Source organism: Sciurus vulgaris (assembly GCF_902686455.1).
Source record: "Sciurus vulgaris genome assembly, chromosome: 3".
In the NCBI taxonomy this organism is placed as follows: Eukaryota; Metazoa; Chordata; class Mammalia; order Rodentia; family Sciuridae; genus Sciurus; species Sciurus vulgaris.
This window is the reverse complement of record NC_136463.1, coordinates 168,135,341-168,162,954: the sequence shown is the minus strand read 5'-3', so window position 1 is coordinate 168,162,954 and position 27,614 is coordinate 168,135,341. Positions and strand designations below refer to the sequence as shown.

The 27,614-nt window shown below is 36.2% G+C and overlaps 1 protein-coding gene across 2 annotated transcripts in view; it reads right to left on the bottom strand.

The window, feature by feature from the left end:
- Positions 1–27,614, bottom strand: part of XRCC5 (X-ray repair cross complementing 5) — a 98,837-nt gene that overhangs the window by 7,207 nt on the left and 64,016 nt on the right. For both annotated transcript variants that reach the window (XM_079132990.1, XM_079132991.1), the window contains exons 17-19: positions 7,746–7,855; positions 5,910–6,006; positions 3,918–3,985 (exon numbers count right to left, since the gene is read on the bottom strand). In XM_079132990.1, the coding sequence (XP_078989116.1) occupies positions 3,918–3,985; positions 5,910–6,006; positions 7,746–7,855 (275 nt within the window). The remainder of the gene's footprint in view (positions 1–3,917; positions 3,986–5,909; positions 6,007–7,745; positions 7,856–27,614) is intronic.

Here is a 27,614-nt window from a genome sequence, read left to right as displayed (position 1 = left end):
AGAAAAGGTTAAGCGAAAGAACTGACAGGTTATAATGGCAATAAAAATGAGCTCCAGAGATGGGTAATATTTAGGTTTCAAAGTGAAATGAGAGGTACTGGGAAACTTGTGACTATCTAAATTTATGGAAGCATTATCTATGTCTGTAGTAGGGCTAATTTACCTCTGTTTCTCAAAAGAATCATAAAACGTGCACATTTCTAAAACACACTAGAGGAAAATGGTTCTCATTAAGATGTTGCGCAAGTGCAAAGTTATAATTTAGTTTTCACTGAAAATGGACATCCTGGATAATTATTTCTTTTCAAATAACACTTACTAGCAAGAATTTGACAGCTTGCTAACTTTAAATAACTTATGGTAAATATCTTGAAAGAATTAAAATGGACTGTGGGGATTGTTCTTCCACTTCTCTGATTATAGTTAACTTTCCTTAAATGATTGGGAAATACCCAACTCAACACCCAAAGGCAATATAAATGAATATTTCAGTACATGGTCAAAAGTGATCACATTTCCCTAACCTGGCTAAGGGGAGAAACACCAAAGCATGTATGTCCTATTAAGACCACAAGGAATGGGTTTCCTTGAATCAGAATTAGTCTGCAAGGCTCTGCATTATCATCAATATGTGCAATCTCCCTTCTATTCTTCTTGCTAAAAACCAACAAATGTCATTTAAAAACATTTTAGATATGAAAGATCAAATTTTTGCTCTGAAAAACAAAAAAGGGCTCAGGTATTAAAGAAGACACAACAGCATAATTTTGTAGGCCAGACACGACAAAGTGGAAGAGGAAGGTGAATCAGCATTTAGGGTCCACTCTGTGATCTTCAGGTCATTTTAATCACCACCTGCCCGTGGGGCAGTCACCTGTTGAGATAAGGCAAACAGAAACGACTGCATTTTATAGATTGTAAGACTTAAATCTGCTTAGGAATGAGGGTCCAGTGCAGTGCACAGGGACCAGCATTTCAATCCTCTTGTTGCCTCTGAGTGCTCATAGTAACCCCACCTAAACTTTCTGGAACTTGGTTTTCCAGTGATAACAGGACAGTATTGTGCTCCTGCTTGACCTCTTAGCAGATCACTATGAGGATCACAGAGACAGTACTGGACACTTGGTTCTAAAGTTAAGATACATACAAACCCTGCCCCCTCTTTTTTTGCAGTGCTAGGGATTAAACCCAGGGTTTTGTGCACACTAGGTAAGCACACTGAGCTACAGTCCCGCACCTACACAAAATTTTATTACCATCTCCATCATTTATCTAGATATGATGTTCATATGTTTTAGGTGAATGTCACATAATGTGAAGTTTTTTTAGAAGTCAAAATGTCACATAAACATTTGGTAAAAATATTGAATTGGCTGAAGCACTGTTAAGTGTGGAAAAACGAAAATGTCATCTTCTAGGTGTGCATCTGCACGGTTAATATTAATATTAATTTCAGAGGTTATGAAGTAATGTACATCAAAGCACAGAACTGGTGCTCAATACATTTCAGTCGAATTTCCTAACTTCTCATCTTTCATGACAGTGAAGTTTTGCTGGTAGTATCAAAAGCATACTTACTGTGCCTTGACTGGAAACACTGCTCCAAAAGAAAGAAGATGCAAGACAAAGCCAGGGTACCTGTGCTGGGAGAAGAGATTCTCTCTACATGTTTTTTATTAGATTTTCTCTATTCAAAGATGGTGACATTCCCAGAGTTGTCTTAAACTACAATTGAAGTCAGTTCTGGTGATATTAGAATCATCTAAGGATATCACCTCATACCTAGCAATTAACTGAAATTTCTCTCTATAGCTCAATTATCAGACTCTGTGCCCTTAAATTTCAAAGAAGATATCACATTTGCAATATAGAACAAGCCTCGCACAATTTAAAAACGCATTATCCCTTTCTAGATTTCTTTCCTCTCTAATATTCAGGATTCACTGAGCTGTGACACTTGGTTAAGATATACTGCTAGGAGGAAGCATTACCCTTAGTAGATCAGTGCTCCCCACCCCCTCCAAAAACTATAATATGTATTCAATTCTCCCTTGGATGGTAGATTTTTATAAAGCAATAATGACTAAAATTAAATTGTATGTCTTGACTTATTTTACTTGTTTAGCAAAAGCCTTCAGTGTACATGAGGGCTAATATTATGTGTCAACTTGGCTAAGTTACCGTGCCCAGCTGTTCAATCAAACACTACTCTAGATGTTTCTGTGAAGGTATTTTGTAGATGAGATTACCACTTACAATCATCCAACATTGTTTTCAATATGTTAAAAAATGGACAGGTCTCATCCTGTCAGTTGAAGGCTTAAGAAAAAAACTAAGGTTTCCTGAAGAAGGAATTCTGTTAAGACTGTAACACAGAAGCCCTGCCTGAGTTTCAAGCCTGTCAGCTTGCCTTATATATTTTGGACTTGCCAGCCCCCACAACTGCATGAGTCAATCCCTTAAAGTCAGTCAATCAATCAAGTGAGGTGTGGGTGTGAGTTTGTGTGTAGTGCATGTTTTCTGTTGGTTCTACTTCTCTGGAAAATACTGACCTACACATTCCACTCCAGTTCAAGGGGGAAATACAATTGCAACACAGTATAAACTGACAAAAATAAAACCAGTTACCTGACATACCTAAACCCATGGTACTCAATAATGACTGTGGAAGAAGAGGGTACAGACACTGTGGACCCTTCTGAGACAACAGTCAGCTCCCTAGAGTATGCATCTAAAATTCCAGAAACATACTCCCTGAAAGTAGGGACCATATCTGTTCTTTAAGAAAAACTTTTGCCAGGTACAGTACCAATTAAAAATTCTTGTATATACTGACTAACTTGTCTCCCAAACAATATGGTTTCTGTCAGCTGCCTTTGTTGAGTTGAAAGGTCAAGGCATTTTCCATTTGGTCTGAATCAAGACCTGTGGTGAACATTTCAAGTCCTGCTCCTGCCATTCCCTTGACACATTCCTATCTGTGGTCCCAGGTCAAGCTCTGTCTTAGCAGATGTAGTTATTTTTTGAGTCTCCACTGCCACCCTATGATCCCTTGTAACCAGAACTCGAGCTTCTAGAGGGCAGAGGGCTGTCAACATGCAACACAGGGTCTAGCACACAACAGAGGCTTTGTCAGGGCAGCTGCCAGGCACTGTGCTAGCAGGACTGGATCAATTAGTGACTATCTAAAACTCAATGTTATGAACTATGCTTTTAAGCTAATGAATCTAATTCCATTAAAATTTCATCACAACCTTGAGGTATAATGAAGGATTACTGAACTAAATAATCATGTGTACTGTGACTCATAGCTGAGTCTGACTCAAAGCTCATACATCAAACAGGGAGGCCTTGTCCTAACAATTGTGTCAATCTTTCACTGAAAGCAACCTTTACTGAAAACTGGATGTCCCTTATGCTAGAATATGAGTCTTTCTCTACCTGCTGCACATTCATCTGAGAGACTATAAAAATTCAAACAAACCACACCTAGTACCTATCTCAAACAAACAGAATAGAATCTCTGTAGTGATTCTGATTTTTAATCAGTATTTAAAAAAAAAAAAGTTGCCTAGGTGACTAAATGTGTGGCCACAGTGAGAAACACTGGGCTAGTGGATTTTATAGCCTTTTCCAGGGTCCAGGCTAAACTTGGCATGTACTAGGGAGGCCAGAAGCTCTAGGACTACTGAAGCTGGGATTACAGGTGAGATTAGAAATATAACCAAGGTCTATGGAAAACTGAATGAATTATAATGTTTCCTGTGAGGATGCTGCAGTTGAAGCAATTTGCTTGTCAGCTAAATAAAGAATGGTTGCCTACTTCACGCAACTTAAAATTTAACTTCTTAAAGACATCAAGGAAAATAATGTCCACCACAATAATTCATCTAATACAGGAAATTATCTCTTAATACCTTTTTGGCTTCCTCAGCTGTGACAGAGCTTCCAGAAGCTTCATCTTTGGTGATCAGAGTGATTCCATCTAAAAAGTAATTCAGAGTAAACTTCAAACACAAATAGTTAATCCTAATCTGACCTTCCTTTCCACCACACCTCCTCCCACCTTTGCTCTGGAGACTTAAAACTATAAAGATGTTTTGTCCTAAGAAAAACCCATTTCACACTGTCCTTTCTCCTATTTTTACTAATATAGTAAGAAGCAAAGGCCACTCGTACAGTTCTACACACTCCATGAATACTTCCCTTTTAGAATTCTCAGATCACTTTTTATCCCTAGGAAATCACTCATCACATCTTATGGAACTATTTGCATGTTCATCTGCCCTTCCTCAAGGGCAGGGACTAGGCCTTACTCATCTAAATGTTTGAATGAGTGTATTCTTTTGTCCAAATCCATCAGTACTCAATGGCGGCATGTGCAAACATTTTGACTTAAGCAGTGTGACTGGCTATTGATAAAATGACCGGAGGACTAGGTCAGGAGAAAACACACTGTTACAAGTCTGCTAACACAGCATAGTGCATCAATTTTAGTTCAGTGAAGGCAAAAGATAGAAAATTTGCTTTTTAATTTTCTCTTCTTCCTAAGATTCTTTCCTATCTCAAGTGACCGATGCATGATATTCTTCCAGAAAAGCAAATGCACTTTTAACATTCATTTGTACCTAGAAATGGCACAGGTTACGTATATTCTCTCAGCAGCATATAAGCTCCCAGAAAATGAGTACCTTGTTCATATATTGTAAGTTTCCTTTCAGCAAATAATAATGTTTTAGGCATTTATAAATACCCACACCAAACTCCTTCATTTATTGGGATAGCAGTGGAGACAAAAAGTGATTTGAATAAGTCCCATTCACCACACATCCTAATTGCTTTTGCTCTCCAGTAGATGTTAAAGAGTTGAAAAATTAACTGTCAGACAATAATGCCTGTGTGATGAAATACTGCCTGTCAGAAGGTGCATAGATAGCTGTGCAACCCCTTCTATACAGAATTTACACAGAAAGACAGGTGGAGACTAATTTTGCCTTTTTATTGTAAGTGAAAATTTCATACCATCTCTTACATTTATTTTCATATGTATTTTTAATAAATAATACACGTGGGTTCTGAAAGAAAACTGGGTTATGTTTTAAAAAAATGGGAAAAAGACATGAAGAAAATCAGATATCAAGTCTTACACTGAAAGAATATGTGTTCCTTTCTCTCTGGATTTAATTTGTAGTGGTCATGATGAATAAAGTGAGGAAATTGGTGGCTTTGGTGCATAAAGATGTGGGACTGGTGTTTTGGGAAGCCCAAGAATGTGGTAATGTAAGGTATCAGGGAAGCAAAATGTGGGTGAGTCAATCCAAGTATGATGGACCGAAGAGAACAGAAATGGCCTAAAAATATGAGAAAGGGGCGATGTTTGTCCACACCGTGGCATCAGTGAACAAACAGAAAGGCACGATCTTAGGAATGGGTCATGTTGCACAAAGTGCCATGTCCACTTGGTATGTACTGATTCTGTATTTATGCTTATTAAACAGAATTTTGAGTTCAATGAATTCTGAGCATTTTTCAAAGCCAAATGGAAAGTCTATCAGGTCCCACTGGGCACAGTGTCACAAACTTGTAATCTCAGTGACTCTGCAGGCTGAGGCAGGAGGCTCTCAAGTTTGAGACCAGTCTGGGCAATTTTGGGAGACCCTGTCTTGAACTAAAATGATAGACTGGGGATGTAGCTCAGTGGGAGAGTACTTCCCTAGCATGTATGAAGCTCTGGGCTTAATCCCCAGTACCACAAAAGAAGAAGAAGAAAAAAAAAAAAAAAAAAAGAGAGAGTCACCAGGCCCCCTCCTAAAGAGATCATGCAACATAATTTAGGTTTAGAAGCTGTATGAATATGCAGCATCAATATCTGGAGGGGAAAAAAACCCCAAAAAACAAAGAACCCTTACCCTGAACAACAATGTCCCAGAAATGATTTAATCGTTTAACTTCCACTTTCTCTCGAAGGTCTTTCAGGAAACTGTTGAAGTGCTGTTCTTCTGAAAACTGTGGGGGGAAAAATCCATCATTCTCAGACCAAGGTACTGCAGATTTTGAATACACCACATTTATTTATTTATTTTGAAAGTTCTTCTTAGGTAAATTCAAAGTGAGCTTCGAATTAAAATTGGCAATTCAAATTGAGCTTTATTCACTGAAAACCTGTGTAAGGCACCACATTTCCCAGAGTCACATAGTTTTTTGGTACCTGAAATAGTTTGTTTTTAACTAAATACAGACAATCTCAAACAAAACAGAATAATTCATAATTCAAAGAATTCATGTACTGATCACTCACTTCAGTAATTATCAACTCAATCAGCTGTTTCATCTAGACCCCTACCTTCCATCTCCCATAACTCTCAGATTGTTTTAAAGCACATTTCAGTCTTATTATTTATACATATTTCAGTATGCAATATCAAAAATTATTTAGTTTTTCAAGAAAACATACTCACGGACCACTCTGCATCACATAAAAATTACTAATTCCTTAATAGGAGCAAATAACCAGTTAATATTCATTTTCTTAATTCTTTCTCTTTTTAAAAAATAATTTTACAGTTAAATATAGGTCTACATTAATAATGACTGACCAGTCTCTAAAGTTTCTTTTGCTCCTTTTCAATCTTTTTAAAAATTAATTAACTAATTAATTCATTTCTTTGTGGTGGCGGGGACTGAGCCCAGGGCCTCACCCATGCTGGGCAAATGCTCTACCATTGACCTACTCCCCTACCCTCTTCCTCCTATTTTGAGAAACCCAGTGACCTGGTACTTACAAGTACATGTGGTGGCAACAGCATGCAAAAGTGCCATTAGAAGCTCCCTCTACCTGGGGTAGCGCATACTAAAAAACAACACATTTTACTATCTCTTGTCATCTAATGCAATCTTTCTCTACCCAAGTGAGTTATCCTCAGTCTTATCCCAACTCTACTTTCCAAAATTTTGTCTTTTATCTGTAGGGTATTTGGGTCATCTGATTCTAAATCATTTATTGTAATCCAGTTTTAAGGATTTTCTTATTTTCTTGCCATTCTTTCTAAGTGCCTAAAATTATTCAAGTGTTAACTTTTTCATTCATTCCACAAATATTTAATAAGTACCCATAGAAGAATGTACATTACAACTGTGCCTTCTTCAAAAACATACTTTCTAATTTAAACTTGCTCACCTCTTGCCTACAGTATAGAGGTCTATATATAATTTGGAAGATTTTTAGAATTGTTTTCTAAAAATTCATAATAAAACAAACAAAAATCCTACACAAAGGTGGGGATGTTGAGTTATTTTTCAGGGTTCTTTATGTCCCCTGGATTTAGATTCCTACTCCTGTCTTTGTAAAATTCTCTTCAATAATCATACTAATACAAGTTTTTCATCCATTTCCCTAAAGTAGTTAGTCCATCCTTCACAACAATAACAGGGTTATCAGACGTTAAAATGGAAATTTCCTGGTGTCCCTGGGCAGAACATAAAGCTAGAGCTTTAGTGGCACAAAAAGCTCACTTCAAGGGATAAAGCTTCCCACCCATCTACATTAATCTACATTAATTCCTCCTCAGAAATGACAATGACAGTAATCCCAGTGTGGTCACTCCTAATTCTCTTGGCACACACTGCTATTCACAGTGAGAATGATTATTTCCAAAGGCCAGGCTTATTGGCAGGATGCTGGGCTTCTCTTCCCTGTGATGGTTAACGACTGCTGGGGCAGAGAAGACAGGTGAGAAGAAAGTTACCTGAATGGCTTCTTCCCGGAAGGCTTTGATGCAGTCCACGCTCTTCATAAAATATGGTGTTTCGTTAGTATCCAAAAACTGTTCAATGTGACTTATTAGCTGGTGACTTGCTAGAACATAAGAACATACATTTATTTTCATAGACATGAGTGATGCTTGTGGGAGACAGTGAACATCTTCATGTGTTCCAAGAAAGATGAGGGAGGTTCAAGGACCTCCTGATTAGTATGCACAACAATCAGATTTCTTCTGGGGGAAACATGAGATGCAAAATTCTCACTTCAAAAAGCTATATTTGAGAAACATGAGTAATTATTGTTTTTTTTTTTTTTCAAAAAATAAACTTTAATTTCTAAAATGTTCAGAATTATAGCTAAACATTCCTTTTGGGGTATCAAATATTAGGTTGGGATAGTTATTTTAATCTTGTTGTTGCTTTTTATTTTTTTCCCTCAGAATTTAGGGGCCACTTGGACAATTCAAAACTTCCTTTCCTATATATTCATAGAAAACAGGTTGTCAAGTTCCTCCACTAACTCCATTCAGGATAAATGTCAAGCAGTCCTAGGCAGTGAAAAGTCACGAGCCAGGAACACCCCATCTTTCAAAAACCCCAGTCCCAGTCCTACCATAACATTCTGTTAGAATGAGAACCCATCACTATTATCTTATGCTTTAGCTGGGCCTGAACATCCTCCCTGTTGCTAAGCACAAGCTATGAATACTTAATAAACAATAACTGTCAGTAAGCAATGTCATAAATGCTATAGAAAGAGGAAATACATTAATGTCATCATTTTTATGGTGGGTTGCAGCTTGAGTCTGCCTCATAAAATTGTTAAGTATGGGGGAAAAAATCAGAGGAAAACAGAAATGTGAAAGTCATCTCAGGGAACTTAATTTGCTGAGTAGATAAAAATTGGTCCTTAAGATATATGTTGAAGAACAAACTAAGGAGATACAAACATTCCTGGCTTAAAGGCTCTCTCCCTTGTCTCCTGAAACCATTTACTAGCTGGCTGTTCCACAATTTATGCCAAATGCTCAGGATATTCTAATACTGCCATATCTTTTCAAATCACAATCTCATCTGAGCCTTTTAGTAGTTAAAAATGTGAGTGAGCATATTACTAAAGCAAACTACTTTCAAGATTCACCTGAAAAGGCACAGGACCTCTAACTCTGAATCAGTGACCTGAAAACAGTTCAATGCCTTATGAAAGAAGGAAATCAGTGCCATCTACTTATTTCCTGAAGACCTTACAGCATTTGGAAAGGATTAAGAAACTGGACGAAACATTTTCTAATGTAGCAATTTTGCTGCAAATGAAAAATATCCCCAGTAACCATTTCATCTCTTCTACCAACTAGGAGATTATGATCTCCATTATAAAAAAAAGCATTTTACAAACTTGGGGGATTAAGGAAATACTGCCCTGCAATTTCAGAAATCTTTACCAACATCTCCTCCAGCAGTGAATTAATATCCAACTACAATTCAGAGAGAAAAAAAAATGTTCAAATGGTCTTTTTAAATAAGGTAAATAATACAACTCTGATTAATAAGCAGAGCAGAAAATCATCAGGAAGAAGCTCAAAGCAAACAGAAGCATTCTAACCTTTCGCAGTTTAGAAAGGCAAAATAACAGAAATGTTTGATATTTCTCACACAACTCACATCAGCCTACTTTCTCAGACAGATTAATATAAAGTTAACTCAGTCTTAAATCTGGGCACAAATAAGCACCTTTGTAGGCCAAGGGCAGTAATCCCAGAGACTTCATGTCCTCCATTTCTTTTGAAATAAGAATGAAGAATTTTAGGAAGCTTCAATATTTCCCTTAACGGGCTGAGCACAGTGGTGTACATCTATAATCCCAGTAATGCAAGAGGCTGAGGCAGGAGGATCTCAAATTTGAGGCCAGCCTGGGCAATTTACTGAGAACCTATCTCAAAATTTAAAAAATAAAAAGGGCTGGGGATGTAGCTTGGTGATAAAGCATCCCTGGGTTCAAACCTCAGTAATAAAACAAAAAACTCCAACAAAACAAAACCAAATAACAAAACAACAACAAAATTCTTTGCATGACTTAGTGATTGTCTTCATTAATTTATCCTAGTAAATATTTATTGTGTAATTACTATGTATAAGATATTTCACTATGTTCTGTGGGAGACAAGTACTTTGAGAAGTTTAGTCTACTAGTAATATAACACATACACACAAAAATAATAATAAGGTAAATGTAAAAACACATATGAGTGTTACAAAATCATATGAACTGGTCTGATAAAAAATTTTTCGTATTGGTCTAAGGTTTGAAATCCTGGGTGATTTTAAAGTGTCAGGAATCAACATAGTTTTAAAAGCTGGGTAATGGAAAACAGAATTTGACCATTATCTAGCAGGAAAAAAAAATGAGCCTAAGTATGAAGAACAGGGTTGGGAAAGCAGAGGGAATTTGGAGAAATGCAAACGGCCCAGTACCTGAAGAAAAGTAGAGGAAGAAAAGGAAGGAGTAAGCATTCGACAGCAAAAGGTTGGAAGGAAGAAGTTCCAGGAGCAGAGCATAATATATGTAAGGGTCCTGTGGTAGGATATAGTTTGGCTCCTTAGAAAGTATGGAAGAAAAGAGGATTCAAGACCAATCCTTTAGGAACTACACCACTTAGAGGTTGGAGACAAGAATGGGAGCTAAAGGAGGAGGCTAAGAAGGAATAATTAGAGAGACATAGAAAATAAGAATATTTTATCAGCTACTAAGAGAAGAGAGTTGCCAGGTATGTCCAAACTTTTACAAAAAGACCACAAGAGATTAAGGGAAGGAATTTAGGGAGTCCTTTGGCCCAGAAGTCCATGAAGCAACTAGAGAAGTACTCAATTGCTTTGCAAAAAGTCACAGCTTCCTCACCCATTTCATCCTAAAATATGACAGAACACACATAAACACACCTCATCTTACAGAGAAAAATGTTCAAGAGACTAAAATAAGCAAAGTCAAAAATCCATTTGCAATTATGATATGACAAAGAAGGTATATAAAGAAAAATAAGTAGACATCTCAATGCTCAGTTTCTACTTAAGAACCGAAGTCCTTGTGTATCTATGGACCTATCTGGATTTAGTTTTTCTTATTTACATGTTAGACTGTTCTGTCCTTTCTTCAGAGGGTCTGAAGCACAGGCAGATAAATACATTCAAACTTTCAATAAATTCAATGGATGCAAGGAAGCAGATTTTGCCCTTTTAGGCATAGTGAGAGTTAGATGGCCAGTTTATCTGGCCCATGATTCTGAATTCTACCCCTCTACCTAGATTATTCTCTGGTTCACTCTCTGGTTCACTGACTATAATGCATCATTTAACAGGGGAAACCTGTGATGGACGATGCTTTATATACTGAATATTAGAATGATATGTGGACAAGAGACTTTCCTTCCAAAGTTTGGAAGCACTTCCCATTTCCCTGTAATTTTTAATAAAAATGAAATGCAGAAATGGCTGACAAAAATAATATTTTACTTTGGTTGGATTATGCTTTTGACTCCTCTGTCATCCCCCACTCCACATAAAGGGAAATGCTGATAACCAGGGTGCATTTCTCTTCTTCTACAGCAATTATAGGGCTAAGGAATGGGCTGTCAGTCTTCATAGCCCCAAATATAATCATAAATCATAGCCCCAATTATAATTCACCAAATGTTCTTCAGAATTAGTCAGTGACTCAATAATACTCATTAGTAGCTAATATAAAAAATGGCCACTGGAAGGGCCATTCATCTTCAGATACTAAGTCAGGCAAAGGGCTGTCATTTATCTCAAAGAGTACTTCAAAAATGTCTGTTCCAGATTTTGAGGTTTTGCATATGAGTATGATATATTAACTTAGCATATTATGAGTACAGATGTTGATATTCAAAACTATTCTCAACACAATAATACTTCAGGGTCATATTCCAGAGGTTATCTAGATTCAGAAGTGTCATACAACAGAAAAATGACAGAATTTTGTTTAACCGAAATAACTGTTTTCCCTCTCTAGAAAACATTCACGACTATTCAAAGTCCTACAAAATGAACCACCTCCATTCTTTTTTTTTTTTTTTTTTTTTCTTTTGTGGTGCTGGGGATTTGAACCCAGGGTCTTGTGCTTGCAAGGCAAGAACTCTACCAACTGAGCTATATCCCCAGCCCCACCTCCATTCTTGATGCATGGTCATGAGGGCCAAAACACACAGGGTTATGGGCTTGTCTGTCTCTGACTTATAGCACTCAATACCTCTGTTCTCTGCAAAGATGTTTCCAATAAAGTCAAAGGAAGTAATCTACTGTGGGTTTTTTCATTTATGTGATAGAGACAGAAAAGCTATAGGTTCACTCATCTGCCACACATTATATGTAAAGGATGGTTAAAGGCATCTCAACTGATTTTGCTGAACCCATCATTCAAGATATTACTTCAATTTAATTCTTCTCACTATCTCAATGCTGCATATGAATTTTACTTATTGAAAACATGTACATTTTACAGCTGTCAGCAATGAAATCATTTTTGAATGTTAGGAACAGATTTATATACCCAATGATGATGGTATCTTTACGAAACAAAATTAAAAGGCAACAATAAAAATTAAGATTTAAATCAAATAAGTATAAGGTCAAGATACGCACTACTATTAAGAAAATAAGAAGGAGTAATATTCATCAGCAAATAAAACTCTAGGCAAGTAGTCCAGTCTGATCCCAATTAAATCCACATGTAAATTACAATTAGTTTTAAGCCAGAAACTTAAAAGAACATTTGCCTGATAAGAAAAGGCGTCTGAGGTTTTTAATACAGGCAACTAAAACAGAAAGAGATCACAAACAGGCTTCCTTATGTCTCTTTTGGGATATAAACTGGCCACTGTGGGTAAAGGCTATGTGTTTATCCCTCAGGTCCAACCAGAAGAACAGCAATCACTCTAAACATTTAACATAGGAAATCTGATGCAGGGAATTGTTATTCTGAGATGCAGAGCTGTAAAGACAAATGAGAATGCTGAAACCCAGAGATCAACAACAGCAAGAGATTTAGCACCTTTTGCATGTGTGCAAAAGAAAAGAGGGGGTGTAACTAGAGCCCAAGGACCTGTCTTACAGGAGGCAGAGCCATGAAAAGACCAGAGAGGCTGCCCAACACAGAAATGAAGGAGATAACCAGGCTTCTCCCTCTACCCCTCTCTCCCTGCCATCTCCCACAAGGAATCTCCCATTGAATGAAGCCGGCATGGAGCCTTTAGACATGGGAACCTGTGAAAGGGAGCCTGCAGGGGCAGGGCGACCCCAACCTTCCTTCCCCCAGATTGGGTGTACATAAAGGAAGGGTGAGGAGTAGATGTAAGGGCCACCTGTTATTGTGTGTTATTAGGAACTCATAAAAGGGATCCCATTTTATGAACTGGATATTTCTAAGAGAGAGAATTAACAAGGCATGATTTAATTTAAATAGTAAAGGAAGATAAAATTTACAGGGCTACTTTTTTCAAGTGAGGGGGGATAAAATGAAATTCAATTCAGTTATTAAAAAGGTTCATGAGCATATTTAAAGCTTTTTCTAGTCATTTAAATTTTTTAAAGCTGTATTTTTGCGAAAACAGAATTATGTGTAAGACATAACTGAAACAACTTTAGAGCTACATACATCTCTCTTTCTTTCAAGTTTAACATGGTGAATCTCAGCAAATGGCTGCCATACAACTACGTGGACCATGACAGTGAATGAGAGGTACTGTATGTAGATAACTGAGCATCTCCCACGGCATTCACATCTTCTCACAGAAGTCAAGTGCACTTTTGAATATTTAAGTACATAAAGAAGGCATCCTAAATATTTTTTCTCTAAATGACAAAAGACACACTAACTTAAATATCCTTTCTGCTTCCTTCCAAGAATTCAAATATAAGATTCCAGGAAGAGTATGCCCTGGATGGCACTGCTCCTTGCTCTGGTATTCCTGTTTTTAGTTCTTGCAATCTTTAACAAAATGTTCTTATTGGAGAAAAAGGAATCACTGGATGAACACAAGGAAACTAAGAACTATGGAAAAAGCATAACCTTTATGAACCTGACAATGACCATCGAAAACTCTTCTCCTAAAGCAGATGGACTGTGAAGTAGACAGCTCAGCCCTGCTCTTTACCTTTCTTGTCCTTCCCCCTCTTAGAAATGTTCTGTTAGACTTTTTGCCCCATGGTTCCTTGGCTAGCAGAAGTGCCCTGCCTTCCTCCTAAGAATAGGAAAAGGTCAGCAGAGGACACAGAGGAGAATACCAGAGCCATATAACATTATGCATGACCAGTGACACAGGAAATTGAACTAAGGTATATAAAGTGCTGACCACCTCAACTGTACAGAGGCAGCCCTGGTTTTTTATTATTATTATTATTTTTCTTTCCAATAACTAAAAAACTCAATTAAAACCTCACCATTTAAGCTCCACAAGTTCCGTCACAGCCCATTTTTTCATGCTTAACGATTTTCTCATTAAATGCAGTAATTTCTTACAAATTGCACTAATAAAAGTAAGTCCTGCTGGGTGTTTTCCCCCCCTTTTAAATGCTGCCTTTTCATTGATGTGTTAAATTAAAACCCCAGGCACAAGGAGCAGAGTAAATGCATAGTCTTTATTGTCAGAAGCCATTCCTTCAGACTATGAGGTCTATTGTTTTATTTTTGTTTTTATTTGAACTAACTGTGAGTCCTACTTTGTAGCCACAGGAAGAATAATAGTGAAGGTCTCTTGGCCTTAGCTCACTTTGTAAAATAAAAATGGCTGTGAGAGCTAAGGAGAAACTAGAAAAAGGACATTCAGTTAACCTACTGGCTATAAGCTCACTTTATGTAAAAGAACATTATGACAAACCACTTTTATTTGGGACGAAAACTATTTCTCATCTTAAATACTTTGGGCACAAGACCAGATCTTTTCCCAAGTCAGGTGGCAAATTTTAAGTTTCATTTCCAATGGGTGGGTTCCGTGAAATTCTATTGTTTAGTAATTTTTTATTAAAAACATGCAGTTTAAATATCAAAGACCCACTGAACATGTCTCACAAGCCTTAAAGTAATCGATTAATATTTACAGGATATAGATGGTTAAATACAGGACAAAGAACACCCATTCTCTAGTATAACAAATTTTCTCTAATTCTAGAAAGAATGAAGTACAAAATCAAGACAAGATGATATAAGAAAGAAACTATAGGAAGATCCTCTCATTAAATGAGGAAATTGTTTCTTTGGCTCATTTATGGACTATATATGCCATGTTTATGTAATATATATGCCATACTCCTTAAAGAATGTGTTGGGGATGGGGGCAGGGGTGGGGACCAGGGGTAAAGAGGGCAGAGAAAGAGAACTCCCACAATTTTTTAAGGTCCTAGAATTCTAAAATTTGGGAAGCTTACTAAAGTAAAAGTAACATTTAAGAATTAAGAACCTTATCATCTCAACTTGATTGAAGAACCTTACCAATCTCAACTTAATTTGGCTTCATACCTGAGTAGATGTCATCAAAGTAATGCAGGAAGTAAGCAGAAGAAACCAAGTAGCCAGGGTAACAACATAACCAAGAGGAAACAGTCTGGAATAGAAGACCAATCTAGCAATGGGATTCAATTAAAATATGGTAATTGAATGGAACTGAAATTCTTGTATCTGTTGAAGAGACACAGTGAGTGATGAGTCAGACTCCTCACCAAGGAGAGGAACAGGAGCCACTGGTTGAATGTGCTTTTGTGGATGTTGGAGGGGGAGGCAGTATTTTATAATGCATTAAGAAGATGAGTCATTTAGTTACCAGACATTATGGAACCACCATATTCTATATGGTTAATTTTTCTAAACACTGATACCCTGTGTTTACATGCTACTTTGACTTAAAGAGTTCTCATTTCCCCCTTTTAGTATTTTCTATTCTTTTATGGTTTTATTTTTAAAAAGTTATAATACTAAAGCTCAAAATACAAAAATGCTATGTCTTTACCTCTTTAGTGGGACTGACTTAAGAACGGATCCAAAGAACCACAGAAGTAATTCTGTTGTAATTCAAAAACTCAAATTCTTGTTACTCCCAAGCACTGCTTCGCTCAAGTTAACAATGGAAACAAAGTAGTACTAATGGGCAACGGAGAACATAAAAACAGATGGAGGTCATTTTGTCTCACTGATGATGGACCAGCAACAGTATCTATGATAACAAATCATAACACACAAGAAAACTATTCCCAGTTACTGGTACCCAAAGATACATTGGTTTTCAAATCACAGGTATCTCTTCAGAGTGGAGTCTTAGGGGTGAATGAAAGATACTAATGACATTTTTTAATATGAACAGAATACCATAAGCAACCACACAGAGGGAGGAAAGCCAGTGCCGAGAGGGCATTAGGTGGAATACAGATTGGTTTGAACATAGGTTTCACAGAGGAGACATATACAAGAATGGCCAGGAGTGGCAAGGTGGGACCAGATTTTGGCAAACCTTAAAGGGATTTCAAAGACATGGGGAGTGATTTAGAAGGACTGACCCACAATCAAATGCATAGGCTAAGAATCTGTACAAGCACATGGTCTGGACTGAAGAAGACCACCAAGGACAATTAATATAGAATCTGGAACTGACCAATGGTGAAAGAAGGACAGCTTAAATTAGCATAGCGGTTGGGAAGGATGGGATAGATCCAAGGTAACTGACTTAGAAATGATTAGAAAATAAAAAGATTTAAAATGGATACAAGACAGTCAGAAAAGTTCACCAACAGTAAATTCAAAACAGCAACAGCAACAAAATAAAACCCCATTTCTGGGGATGTTCCATTTAGCAACTGAGCAACAGGGTCATTGCTTAGCCTGTTGCCTCATTCAAATGTTTTTTTGAGCATTCTCTTGTCCAGCCTTTTACCGCCAAGGTTACGCCAACCTCCTACTACACGAACATGTTCTCAAACTGGTCCCTAATCTTCATCTTACTTATATACTCTGCCTGCCTTCCAACACACTGTGCAGCTAAGTCACCCCTGCCACCTGTGCCCTAGACCCCACACCTCTTGCCTACTAAAGGATCTTGTCCTATTCCATGCCTTTAGAGACCATCTCCACGGCAACTTCTCCCAGAAGTACTTATGTCCAAACTTCTATAACCAACTTAGTATGTCTTCCCCTTCTCAGTTAATAATGGCAATTCCTTCCAGTTGCTCAGACTAAAAAACTTGGGAATCATCCTTGATCCCTTTCTTCTATACCATATATTCACAGGATCAGTAAAACTGTCAATTATGTTACATATCAAGCATCTGACCTCTTCTCACTGTGGAAGACCCTCCCTCACTGGGATTAATACAGTAGTCTTCTAACTCATCTGCCTGTTTCAAACTTGCCCTTACTCAACGTAGCAAAACATACACACACAAGAAAAGTCAGTCAGATCATCCTCTACTTAGAATGCTTCAATGTTCGTCATTTCACTCAGAGTACAAGCTGAAGGTCTAGGAGGCTCTCTGTGGTATGTGCCCAGTCGCTTCTCTGATTTCTTCTCCTACCTGCTTCCTCCAGACACTGGCCTCTGATGGGAAGCCAAGCACATCCGGCTTCAGAGGAACATGCTACTCTGTCTACAAAGTTCTCCCCACAGATATTCTCTGGGCTTGCCCCCAGCCTTCCTCAACTCTCTATTCAAACGATGCCTCAACAGTGAGGCCTTTCCTCATCCTCCTCATGAAATCACAAGCCCATCTCGCTCCAGTGTCCTCTGCCTCACCAACCTGTTTGAATTTTTCTCTATAGTGCTGACATGGGTTGAATAGTATCCTCCCCAAATTCGTGTCCTTTTCAGACCTCAGAGTATTACCTTATTCAAAGTAGGGTCCTTGCAGATATACTCAAGTTAAAATGAGGTCATTAGGGTGGGTCCTAACACAGTAACACTGGCCTCTTCATAAAGAGGAAGCAAACTTGGGACACAGACATGCAGGGACATGTCCATGTTAAGAGTGAGAGAGTCTGGAATAATGTTATCTACAAGCCAAGGAATGCCAAAGATTGTTCACTATTGCCAAAGTCACAAGAGAGCCACTGAACAGTCTCCTTCAGAGTCCTCAGAAGGAACCAACCCTGATGAACCTTGATTTTGGACTTCTGCTCGCAAGAACTCTGAGAGAACAAACTTGTGTTGTTTTAAACCACTAAGTTTGTCACTCTGTTATATTTAACACATACAGTATTTTCTTATTTGTTTACTGTGTAAGTCTTGCCATAATGACTGGTTCATAATAGGCATTCAATAAACCTTTGCTGAGTAGATGACCAAATATTCCTGGCTTGCTATTCTAAAAGCCTATGCAAAGATATCTCTTTGTTATTCATTCACTGCAATCACCACATGGTATCATTTAGGGCAGTGGACTGTCTAGAACTTTCTTTCATCAGCTCTCCCTTAATTTTAGAGCTGGAAATGGTTACAGTAAAGCTCTATGGAAAGGAGAGAAACACAAAGCACAACAGGCTATGAAAGAGATTACGCAGAAGTGTGGGAATGAACAGGTCAACATTGCCATGATTATTTGCCTGCACACAGCTTGGTGTTGCTTACTAAGTATGACAGCCTCATCTCATCTTATTGTAAATTCTGTTCCTTCTCTTAAGCTGCTAGATCCCACTGAGCTTGAGGGTTTCTCCTAAAAGTACTGTCTATGACTATTACTTACTGCCCCATTTATTATACACTAAAAAAACTAACCATCTTAATCGCAACGTAGAATACTAATAAGCATTAACAGGGTCATTCCCATGAAGAGAGAAAGCAATATAGAGAATGTAGGAATGAGGAATTTTAAAGGGAGGAGGACAATGAAGAAAAGAGACATTCACTTTTTAACTATATATATTTACTATACTACTACTCCTGCATTTACCCCCAATGCACATGCACTTATTTTTTAACATGGGAAAGCCTAAGGAGCAATTAAATCATCTTAAAACATGTGCAGTGGAGCATGCCTGTAATCCCAGTGGCTTGGGAGGTTGAGGTAGGAGGATCATAAGTTCAAAGTGATTTCGTGAGGGCCTAAGCAACTTAGCAAGACTGCCTCAAGAATATACAATACCAAGAATACGAATAATCCAATCAACAAATGGGCTAAGGAAATGAACAGACACTTCACAGAAGAAGATGTACAAGCAATCAACAGATTTACGAAAAAATGTTTAACTTCTCTAGTAATACGAGAAATGCAAATCAAAACTACCCTAAGATTCCATCTCACCCCAATTAGAATGGCGATTATCAAGAACACAAGCAACAATAGGTGTTGGCGAGGATGTGGGGAAAAAGGTACACTCATACATTGCTGGTGGGGTTGCAAATTAGTGCAGCCACTCTGGAAAGCAGTATGGAGATTCCTCAGAAAGCTTGGAATGGACTCACCATTTGACCCAGCTATCCCACTCCTTGGCCTATACCCAAAGGACTTAAAATCAGCATACTACAGAGATACAGCCACATCAATGTTCACTGCTGCTCAATTCACCATAGCCAGATTGTGGAACCAACCTAAAAGTCCTTCAATTGATGAATGGATAAAGAAACTGTGCCATATATATATACAATGGAATATTACTCCGCCATAAAGAATGATAAAATTATGGTGTTTGCAGGCAAATGGATGAAATTGGAGAATATCATGCTAAGTGAGATAAGCCAATATCAAAAAACTAAAGGATGAATGATCTTGCTGATAAGTGATGAGGACATATAATGGGGGGTGGGAGGGGTTAGCATTAGGGTTAGGGTTAGGTTTAGGGTTAGGGATAAAGAGGGTGGTAAGAATGGAGGAAGGAAGGACTGTACAGAGGGAAAAGAGGGATGGGAGGGGTGGGGGGAAGGGAAAAAATAACAGAATGAATCAAACAACATTACCCTATGTAAATTTATGATTACACAAATGGTATGCCTTGACTCCATGTACACAGAAACATGTATCCCATTTGTTTACAATAAAAAAAAAAAATCAAATCATTTTAAAACATGTAAGACACTGTCATAGAAATTTTTTTATATTTCTAATGAGTTCTAAATGGAAAGACATTTTTCATGGGCTGGCTTTACTGATGGTCACACACAATGCTTCTATGTCATTGATTATTTTATTTCTTTTTTGTTTTATTCTTTCTGTACTATATACTTCATTCTTTATTACTCATATACTTGAAGAGAAGTGGTTAAAAGAACCTTAGAAAATACTATATTTCCTCTACTGCCCTCTTTTGAACCAGATGTATTGCAGGCAAATCTTATCTTTGGTCTGTGAATTCTACCCTTTTATGATCTTATACATTTAAAATTTCAGTGAATAAATCTCACTAGATTCAACAGTCAATTTAAGAGCAATGAGAAATGGAACTATGTTACAATTACAGAGGAGTAAGAACTTCCAGAATGCCTTTGCATCGATGTTTGGCTACAGATAACAATGCATATTTCAAAAACCTAACTCACATAGAGAAATGATAAATATATGAAAAGACAGATATGTTTAACTTGATTTAAGCAATACATATGTAAACATGTATCAAAACATCCAAAATTGTGAAAACATTCCAAAGTTGTAAAAAAATGGTCTAAAACTTTTTCTTATAACAAATCACTTTTGTTTTAACAAGTTCCTGAATCTATATCTTTTTTTCTGTATTGAGTAAGCTCACCATTTCCAAATATAAAACAACTCTTCCCACAAAGCAGAAGATTCTGAAAAACAAACATGAACTTGCAATACATGTAGCTAACTAAATTTATTTTTCTTAAAACTTTAATACCTGAAGACTTTTATTTAAAATACCTTCTAATATCTGAATTGACAATGTTTATCTTTTTGCTACCCTGAAGAAATTCATTTGGGTATCCTGACTCATCCTAGGTCTCAAGGTGAATAGCTTTCAATATTTAAAATATCACAGAAAACAACTAGACAGAAAATCCACAAAGACACAGATTTGAACAAACTGTCACCCAAACTGACCTGACATTTACAGAACCCTTGACCGACAACCACAGAATGCACATTCTCTGTCAGGCCATGGGGAATATTCCACAGAACACACTACACATTAGGCCATAAAACAAGTCTCGGTAAATGTAAAATAACTGAAGCCATTCAAAATAAATTCTTCGATTACAATGGAACCAAATTAAAAATCGACAGCAGAAAGAAATTTGGGGAATCTTCAATATTTGGAAATTTAAAAATGCATTTCAAAAAAACCCAAAGGTCAAAGAAATAATCAAAATTACATTGGCAAAATTTTAAACTGAAGAAAAATGAAAACACAGCATATAATAATTTATGATGTGCAGCTAAAGAACTGCTTGAGGGAAATGTATAGCTTTAAATGCTTATATTAGAAAAGAAAGGTTTCAAATGAAGAATCTAAGCTTCTACTTCAGGCAAACAAAAGAGCAAATTAAATCCAAAATAAGCAAAAGAAAAGGAATAATAATGATCAGAGCAGAAATTAATTAAATAAAAGAAAGATAATGAAGAAAATCAATAAAACTAAAAGCTAGGCTCTTAAAAAGAATATCCGTAAGCCTCTACCTAGTTGACCAAGAAAAAGAGAAGATACAAAATAACAAAATCAGGAATAAAAAAGGAAAAAGAACTAAAAAATATTTCAAGGGGATAAAAATTAGAATAATATCAATAAAATCGATCACTTAAATGAACAAATTCTTATAAAGATAAAAATTACTAGAACCAATTAAAGAAGAAATAGAAAAATCTGACTAGATCTATAAATAACAGGAAAAATTAAATTATTAAAAAGCTTCCCACAAAGAACCCAGGCCCAGATGGCCTCATTGATGAATTCTATCAAATATGCAAAGAAGAAATATTACTTGTCTTGTGGAGAAGGAAATTTCATAACTCATTCTATAAAGTCAACATTTCCCTCGTATCAAAACCAGATAAAGATGTCACAAGAAAGCCAAATGCCAATACCCCTCATAAACATATATACAAAAATCATTAACAAAGTATTAACAAAGTGAATCAGGACAGAAGAAGAAGGATTTTATACCACAACTGACTGGAATTTATGCCTGGAATACAGGGTTGACTTAACAACTGCAAAGCAATTAATGTAACATACTATATTAATAGAAGAATAAAAATCATGTGATGATCTCAACAGATGCAGAAATGCATCTGACAAAACTCAACCCCCAATTATAATAAAACTGCCAACCAACTAGGAATGGAAGAAAACTTCTTCAAACTGACAAAAGAAATCTAGGAAAAGAACTCATATCATACAAATGGTAAAAGACAAAATACTCCCCATAAGATAAGGAACAAATCAAACATGTTCACTCTTATTGTGTTTCTTTTTGATGCAGTTGAACAAAATTCCAGCCATAATAATCAAACAAGATATTCAAGAGATGCAAGTCAGAAATGAAGAAGTAAAATTATTTTTACTTGGAGAAAATATGATCTTGTATGTAAAAGACCCACCTCTCAGTAATGTATAAAAAACAAACAACTTTAATAAGGTTGCAGGATGTAAGATCAACGAACAATCCAAGCCAGGCACAGTGGTGCACACTTATAATCCCAGTACTTGGGAGGTTGAAAACAAGAGGATCACAAATCTGAGGCCAGCCTGGGCAACCCAGTGAGACCCAGGCTCAAAATAAAAAATAAAAAGGGCCGGGTATACTCAGTAGAACATCCCTGAGTTCAATCCCGGTACATTAAAAAAAAAAAATATATATATATTGTATTTTCTATATTCTAATAACAAATAATCAAAAAAAAAAAAACCCAATAATAGCATCAAAAAGAATAAAATACTCGGCAATAAATTTAACAGAAGTATGTGGCTTACACAGTAAAAACTATAAAACAGTATGCAGTGGGGCACAGTAGCACATGTCTATAATTCCCTGTCTCAAAATAAAAAATAAAAAGGCTGGTGACATAATTCACTGTTAGAGCATCCCTGGCTTCAATCCCCAGTATTGCCAAACAAACAAACAAAACACAAGTAGAGAAAGGAAATACAATTTAAATAAATAGAGAAACTTTCATGTTCATGGATCAGAAAACTCAATATTGTTAAGATGGCAATCCTTTCCCTTAATTATTCTATATATTTAATGCAAAACCTATCAAAATCCCAGAAAGCTTTTTTCTGTAAATTAAAAATGATCCTGAACTTTACATGGAAATACAAAGGATCTAGAACAGCCAAAACAACTATAGAAAAGAACAAAGTTGGAAGATTTTAAAACTTGGAATCAAAACGGTATATTAATGAAAGACATGTAAATCAGCATAACAGAACTGAAGAATACAGAAATATAACACTTAAATTTATAGTCAACAGATTTAAAAAATTAAAAAGTACCAAGACAATTCAATGGGAAAAGAAATCTTTTCAAAAAATGATACTGGGACATTCAATTAGCCCAAGGTAAAATAATGAACACAGATCCTTACTTTTTACCTTTTCACAAAAATTAGTGAAAAACCAGATCTAAATAAAGAAACTAAAATGTTTGGAAGACAACACAGGAGAAAAATCTTTGTGATTTGGCTTAGGCAAAAATTTCTTATATAGGACACCAAAATAACATTCCATTAAAGAAACAAAAAGATAAACTGCACTTAATAAAAATTGAGACCATCGCATTTCAAAACACACCATTTAAAGAGAGAGAGAGAGAGAGAGAGAAAAGCTATAGATGGGCAGAAAATATTTGTAAACCATATATCTGAAAATGGACTTGTATCCAAATATATAGAGAACTCTCTACATCTCTTCATCTCAAAAAATGTTCAAAAGATTTGAATCTAGGGGCTAGGGTTGTGGCTCTGTAATAGAGTGCTTGCCTCACATATGTGAGGCACAGAGTTTGATTTTCAGCACCACATAATAAATAACTATATTAATTAATTAAATATAGATATTATGTCCAAATACAACTAAAAATACATATATAAAAAAGATTAGAATCCATATTTAACCTAAGAGGATATGTGAATGGCTAATAAGCACATAAAAATGACCAATATTAGTTTTCAAAGAACAGCAAATTAAAATCACAATGATATACCACAACACAGCCACTTTTAGTTAGTTTCAGTTAGTTATAACTGAAAAGACTTGATTATACAAGTGTTATCAAATATGTGAAGAAACCGGGACCCTCACATGTTGCTGGTGGGGATGAAAAATAATAATCAACTTTTGATATTTGGCTAGTTTAAAAAAGTTAAACTTCCAGTATGGTTCAGCGATTCCACAGCTACCCAATAAAAACAGAAACATACACACACTTATATGTAAATGTTCACAGTAGCACTCACTATCTGTAATATTCCAGATTCAATGTCCATCAGCTGGTAAGTGGATAAATAAAACAGGCCATATCCATATAGCAGAAATATAATTCGGACATAAAAAGAAATGAACTATTAATATATGCTACAATGTGGACAAATCTCAAAAATATGCTAAGAAGCAGATGCTAGCCAGGTCGCATACCTGTAACCTCAGCAGCTCAGGAGGCTAAGGCAGGAGGATCTCTAGTTCAAAGCTAGCTTCAGCAAAAGCAAGGTGCTAAGCAACTCAGTGAGATTCTGAATCTAAATAAAAATACAAAAAAAAAAAAAAAAAAAAAGAGAGAGAAGCAGATTCTAAAGATTATATTGAGTTTTCATTTATATGAAATTTCCAGGAAAAGTCAATCTATACAGTAGAAGTAGTTGCTTAGGGTCAGGGTAGAAGCAAAAATTGACTATCAACAGACCTGGGAATGTTTGGGGATGAAAAAACCATTCCTTGTTGTTGTTGTTCTAATTAGTTATACATGATAGTTGAATGCATTCTGATACATGAGAAGAAAACATTCTTAAACTGGATGGTGGTGATGACTACTACAACTCTATACATTTACAAAAGATCACCAATGTTTCCTACAATTACACTACATGGTAGAAAATTTTACTTCAATAAAGCTATTAAAAACTGGCAATAAGTACAATTTATGAGATTTGTGGAGATATATACCACAGATAGTAGGGGCTACTAGATGTTTCTATTACAGAATAATTAGAAAGGCTTAGACATCAAATCTTACCTTTAATATGCAAGAAAATACTAGAGGTTTCAAGGGTAAAGAAATTAGAAAAAGATAAAAAGATAGTTCTGATATGAAAAATGGCTCCTAAAAAAGAAAGAGAGAGAGAATATGAATTTTTTTTCTATTTCCAAAGACATCTAGGCTGACAATATTCTTAATCCCTGCTGAAACTTCATTCTCTATCTGAATAAAACTATTTTCCCTCTTCTGGCCAGAGAAGCAAGCGTTCCTTTTTTTTTTTTTTTTTTTTTTTAAGTTTTATGCAGGCATGCATGAACCTACAAGACGGGACTAACTGTACCAAATTACACTTGCCACTTTTTCTGCATCAGCATATTTTTGGCCTTGGGGTTGCAATTTGAAAGGACAGGACCCAAACACTTTTATTACATTTAAGTGAGACTCCAAGCTGTTTCTAGGCTCCTCTTAACACATTTCAGCTGATTAGTGCCTATTTTAACAAAAGCCTAACATCCTTTCCAAAAATCTTAATTGGTTAAGAGCTTCTGCTGCTTGCCACAAGCAGTCACTTTAAGTCATTGATTAAAGCAGTTTGCACATCAGCACAATCTCAAATCAGTTTCCTTTTTCAACCAGCTGGGCTTAAGAAGCAATCTTGAAGACAGTCCAATTCAAGGAAAACCAAGTGCACTGCCCTGAATGATAATGATCTACCATGCAAGGAGGAATCACAGAATTTATAGGAGTTAGAAAAAACCAAAGTGCCATGAGTAAGTACTTCAACTGCTTTCTGCCTCACAAATAATAGTCATGAGCAGTGAATGCAGGAGTCAATTCCAACAGCAAGCTGTATGGCACACCCCTTTCTCCTAAGCACCCATGAACTCCGAATCTCCAAGACAGCTGCTTGTGAACACTGGCTACACTGATGGCGGGGTCAACACAAGCCAATGGCTCAGTAACTAAAATGCAGGCTTAAATGGATCTTGGCTCTGATGCAGGAAATGTGTTAATAAAAGCCATGTATTCGGCCAGAGGAAAGATATCTTTTCCATTTTTAACATAAAAGGAGAAAACTTAGGTTTAAGGGAAGTCACTTTATTACGTAGAATGAGAAAACTAAACACTGGGAGTGAACAGGATCACTCTGGGTATATATTACATATGGTCTTCTGTGGGTACTTACTGAGAACAGAAGTACCACTACATGTTTTCACTATAAGGTTACCATTGTCTCTCTAAAGTTGATAGCCAGGTCACACTTTTCAAGAGCCATATCCTGTAATTAAGATATTCTAATACACAGATTGGCAGGAACTTGAAAAGATTTTAGAAGCAGAATAAAAATGGATGAAAGTCTTTGAGAGGAGAACTGCTAAAAAAATGAAATACTTTAACAATGGTTATGTGTGTATGATGATCTTTGATTTCTGTATCATGACCTTTTTAATTTTTTTCTTTTCATTCTTACTCAATGATTTCATTTTAACTATTTGGCTGATGAGTTTTACTATATAAAATGTACAGTGATATGTGCCTTTATTGAAATGTACCCATCAGTGAAGAAATTTAAGCCACTAGAGGACAAGAACTAGCTCACTGGAATTTGATCTAGTGTCTGCTACACATTTGCAAGAATCTGTGCAAAGTCACCCTAACTATTCTGGACTTCAGTCCACCCACATGGAAGATGATCAAGACCCTAAGGACTACTGATATGTCTTTACCATGTCCAATACTAAGCACACACACACTCTCAGCAGGTATCCTTTAGGATTCCAAACAGACTGATTTTTGTGTTAAAATGAGACAACTTGTTTTGACAAACAGGCATAAAATAAGACTGGATCATCAAGTTCTGGGGTTTAAAAATTTTAAATGAGTCAAAAAGGAAGCCAGTGAAGAACAAATGAAACTATAGAAAGTACGGACCAAACCTCTGAATTCAGCAAAAATGTATTTTCTCTTTCACGACTAGATGCATTGGTGCTATTTTGGGAAAGGACTAAGAAAGTATACCAAACTGTTATAAAAAGAAAACAACACTTTTATAAGTCCAAATATGTTTAAAATTTTAGTCACTATATTTAGTAACTTCCTCTTAAGATGTTCAAGTTATTTGACAGAACTAATTTTTGCTTTTAATTGACCAGCTCTATGTACACAGAGATCAATTTTTGTCTTTGTGAGAACAGAACTATAGCAGATTATGTAATACATATCCAAGATTACATAAATCAGAATCGATCACAAAAATAAAACACACACAGGAAATTTCCCATAGAGAACAATGATCAAGGATCCCCCCATTCAGGGCTTGACTCAGAGCAGAAAATCACATTATCTATATGAGTAAACTGCTGTGCAAGTGGGATAGTGCTGCTATATCATTTTTTAAAAAGTGGAAAAGGTCTATTTTATTTTAACATAATTTTATTACTAATTGTACCATTTTACCTTATGCTGGGAAACCTTGGAAAAGTGAATTTTAAGAAATTTGTTTTAAAATTAAAATATTTGTGATGAATGAAAATAAGGGTGGATGAAGAAGAAGGCAAAAAGACTCAGGGATGAGATATGATACAAAATGAAAAACTAGAGAAATTAAGTGCCTCAGCAGCCACAAAAGAAATAGATCCAATCTTCTAATCAAATGGACAGGTGCACACTGCTACTGACTTGTACACAGATCTAATGTTAAATGGCAGCTGTTTGAGT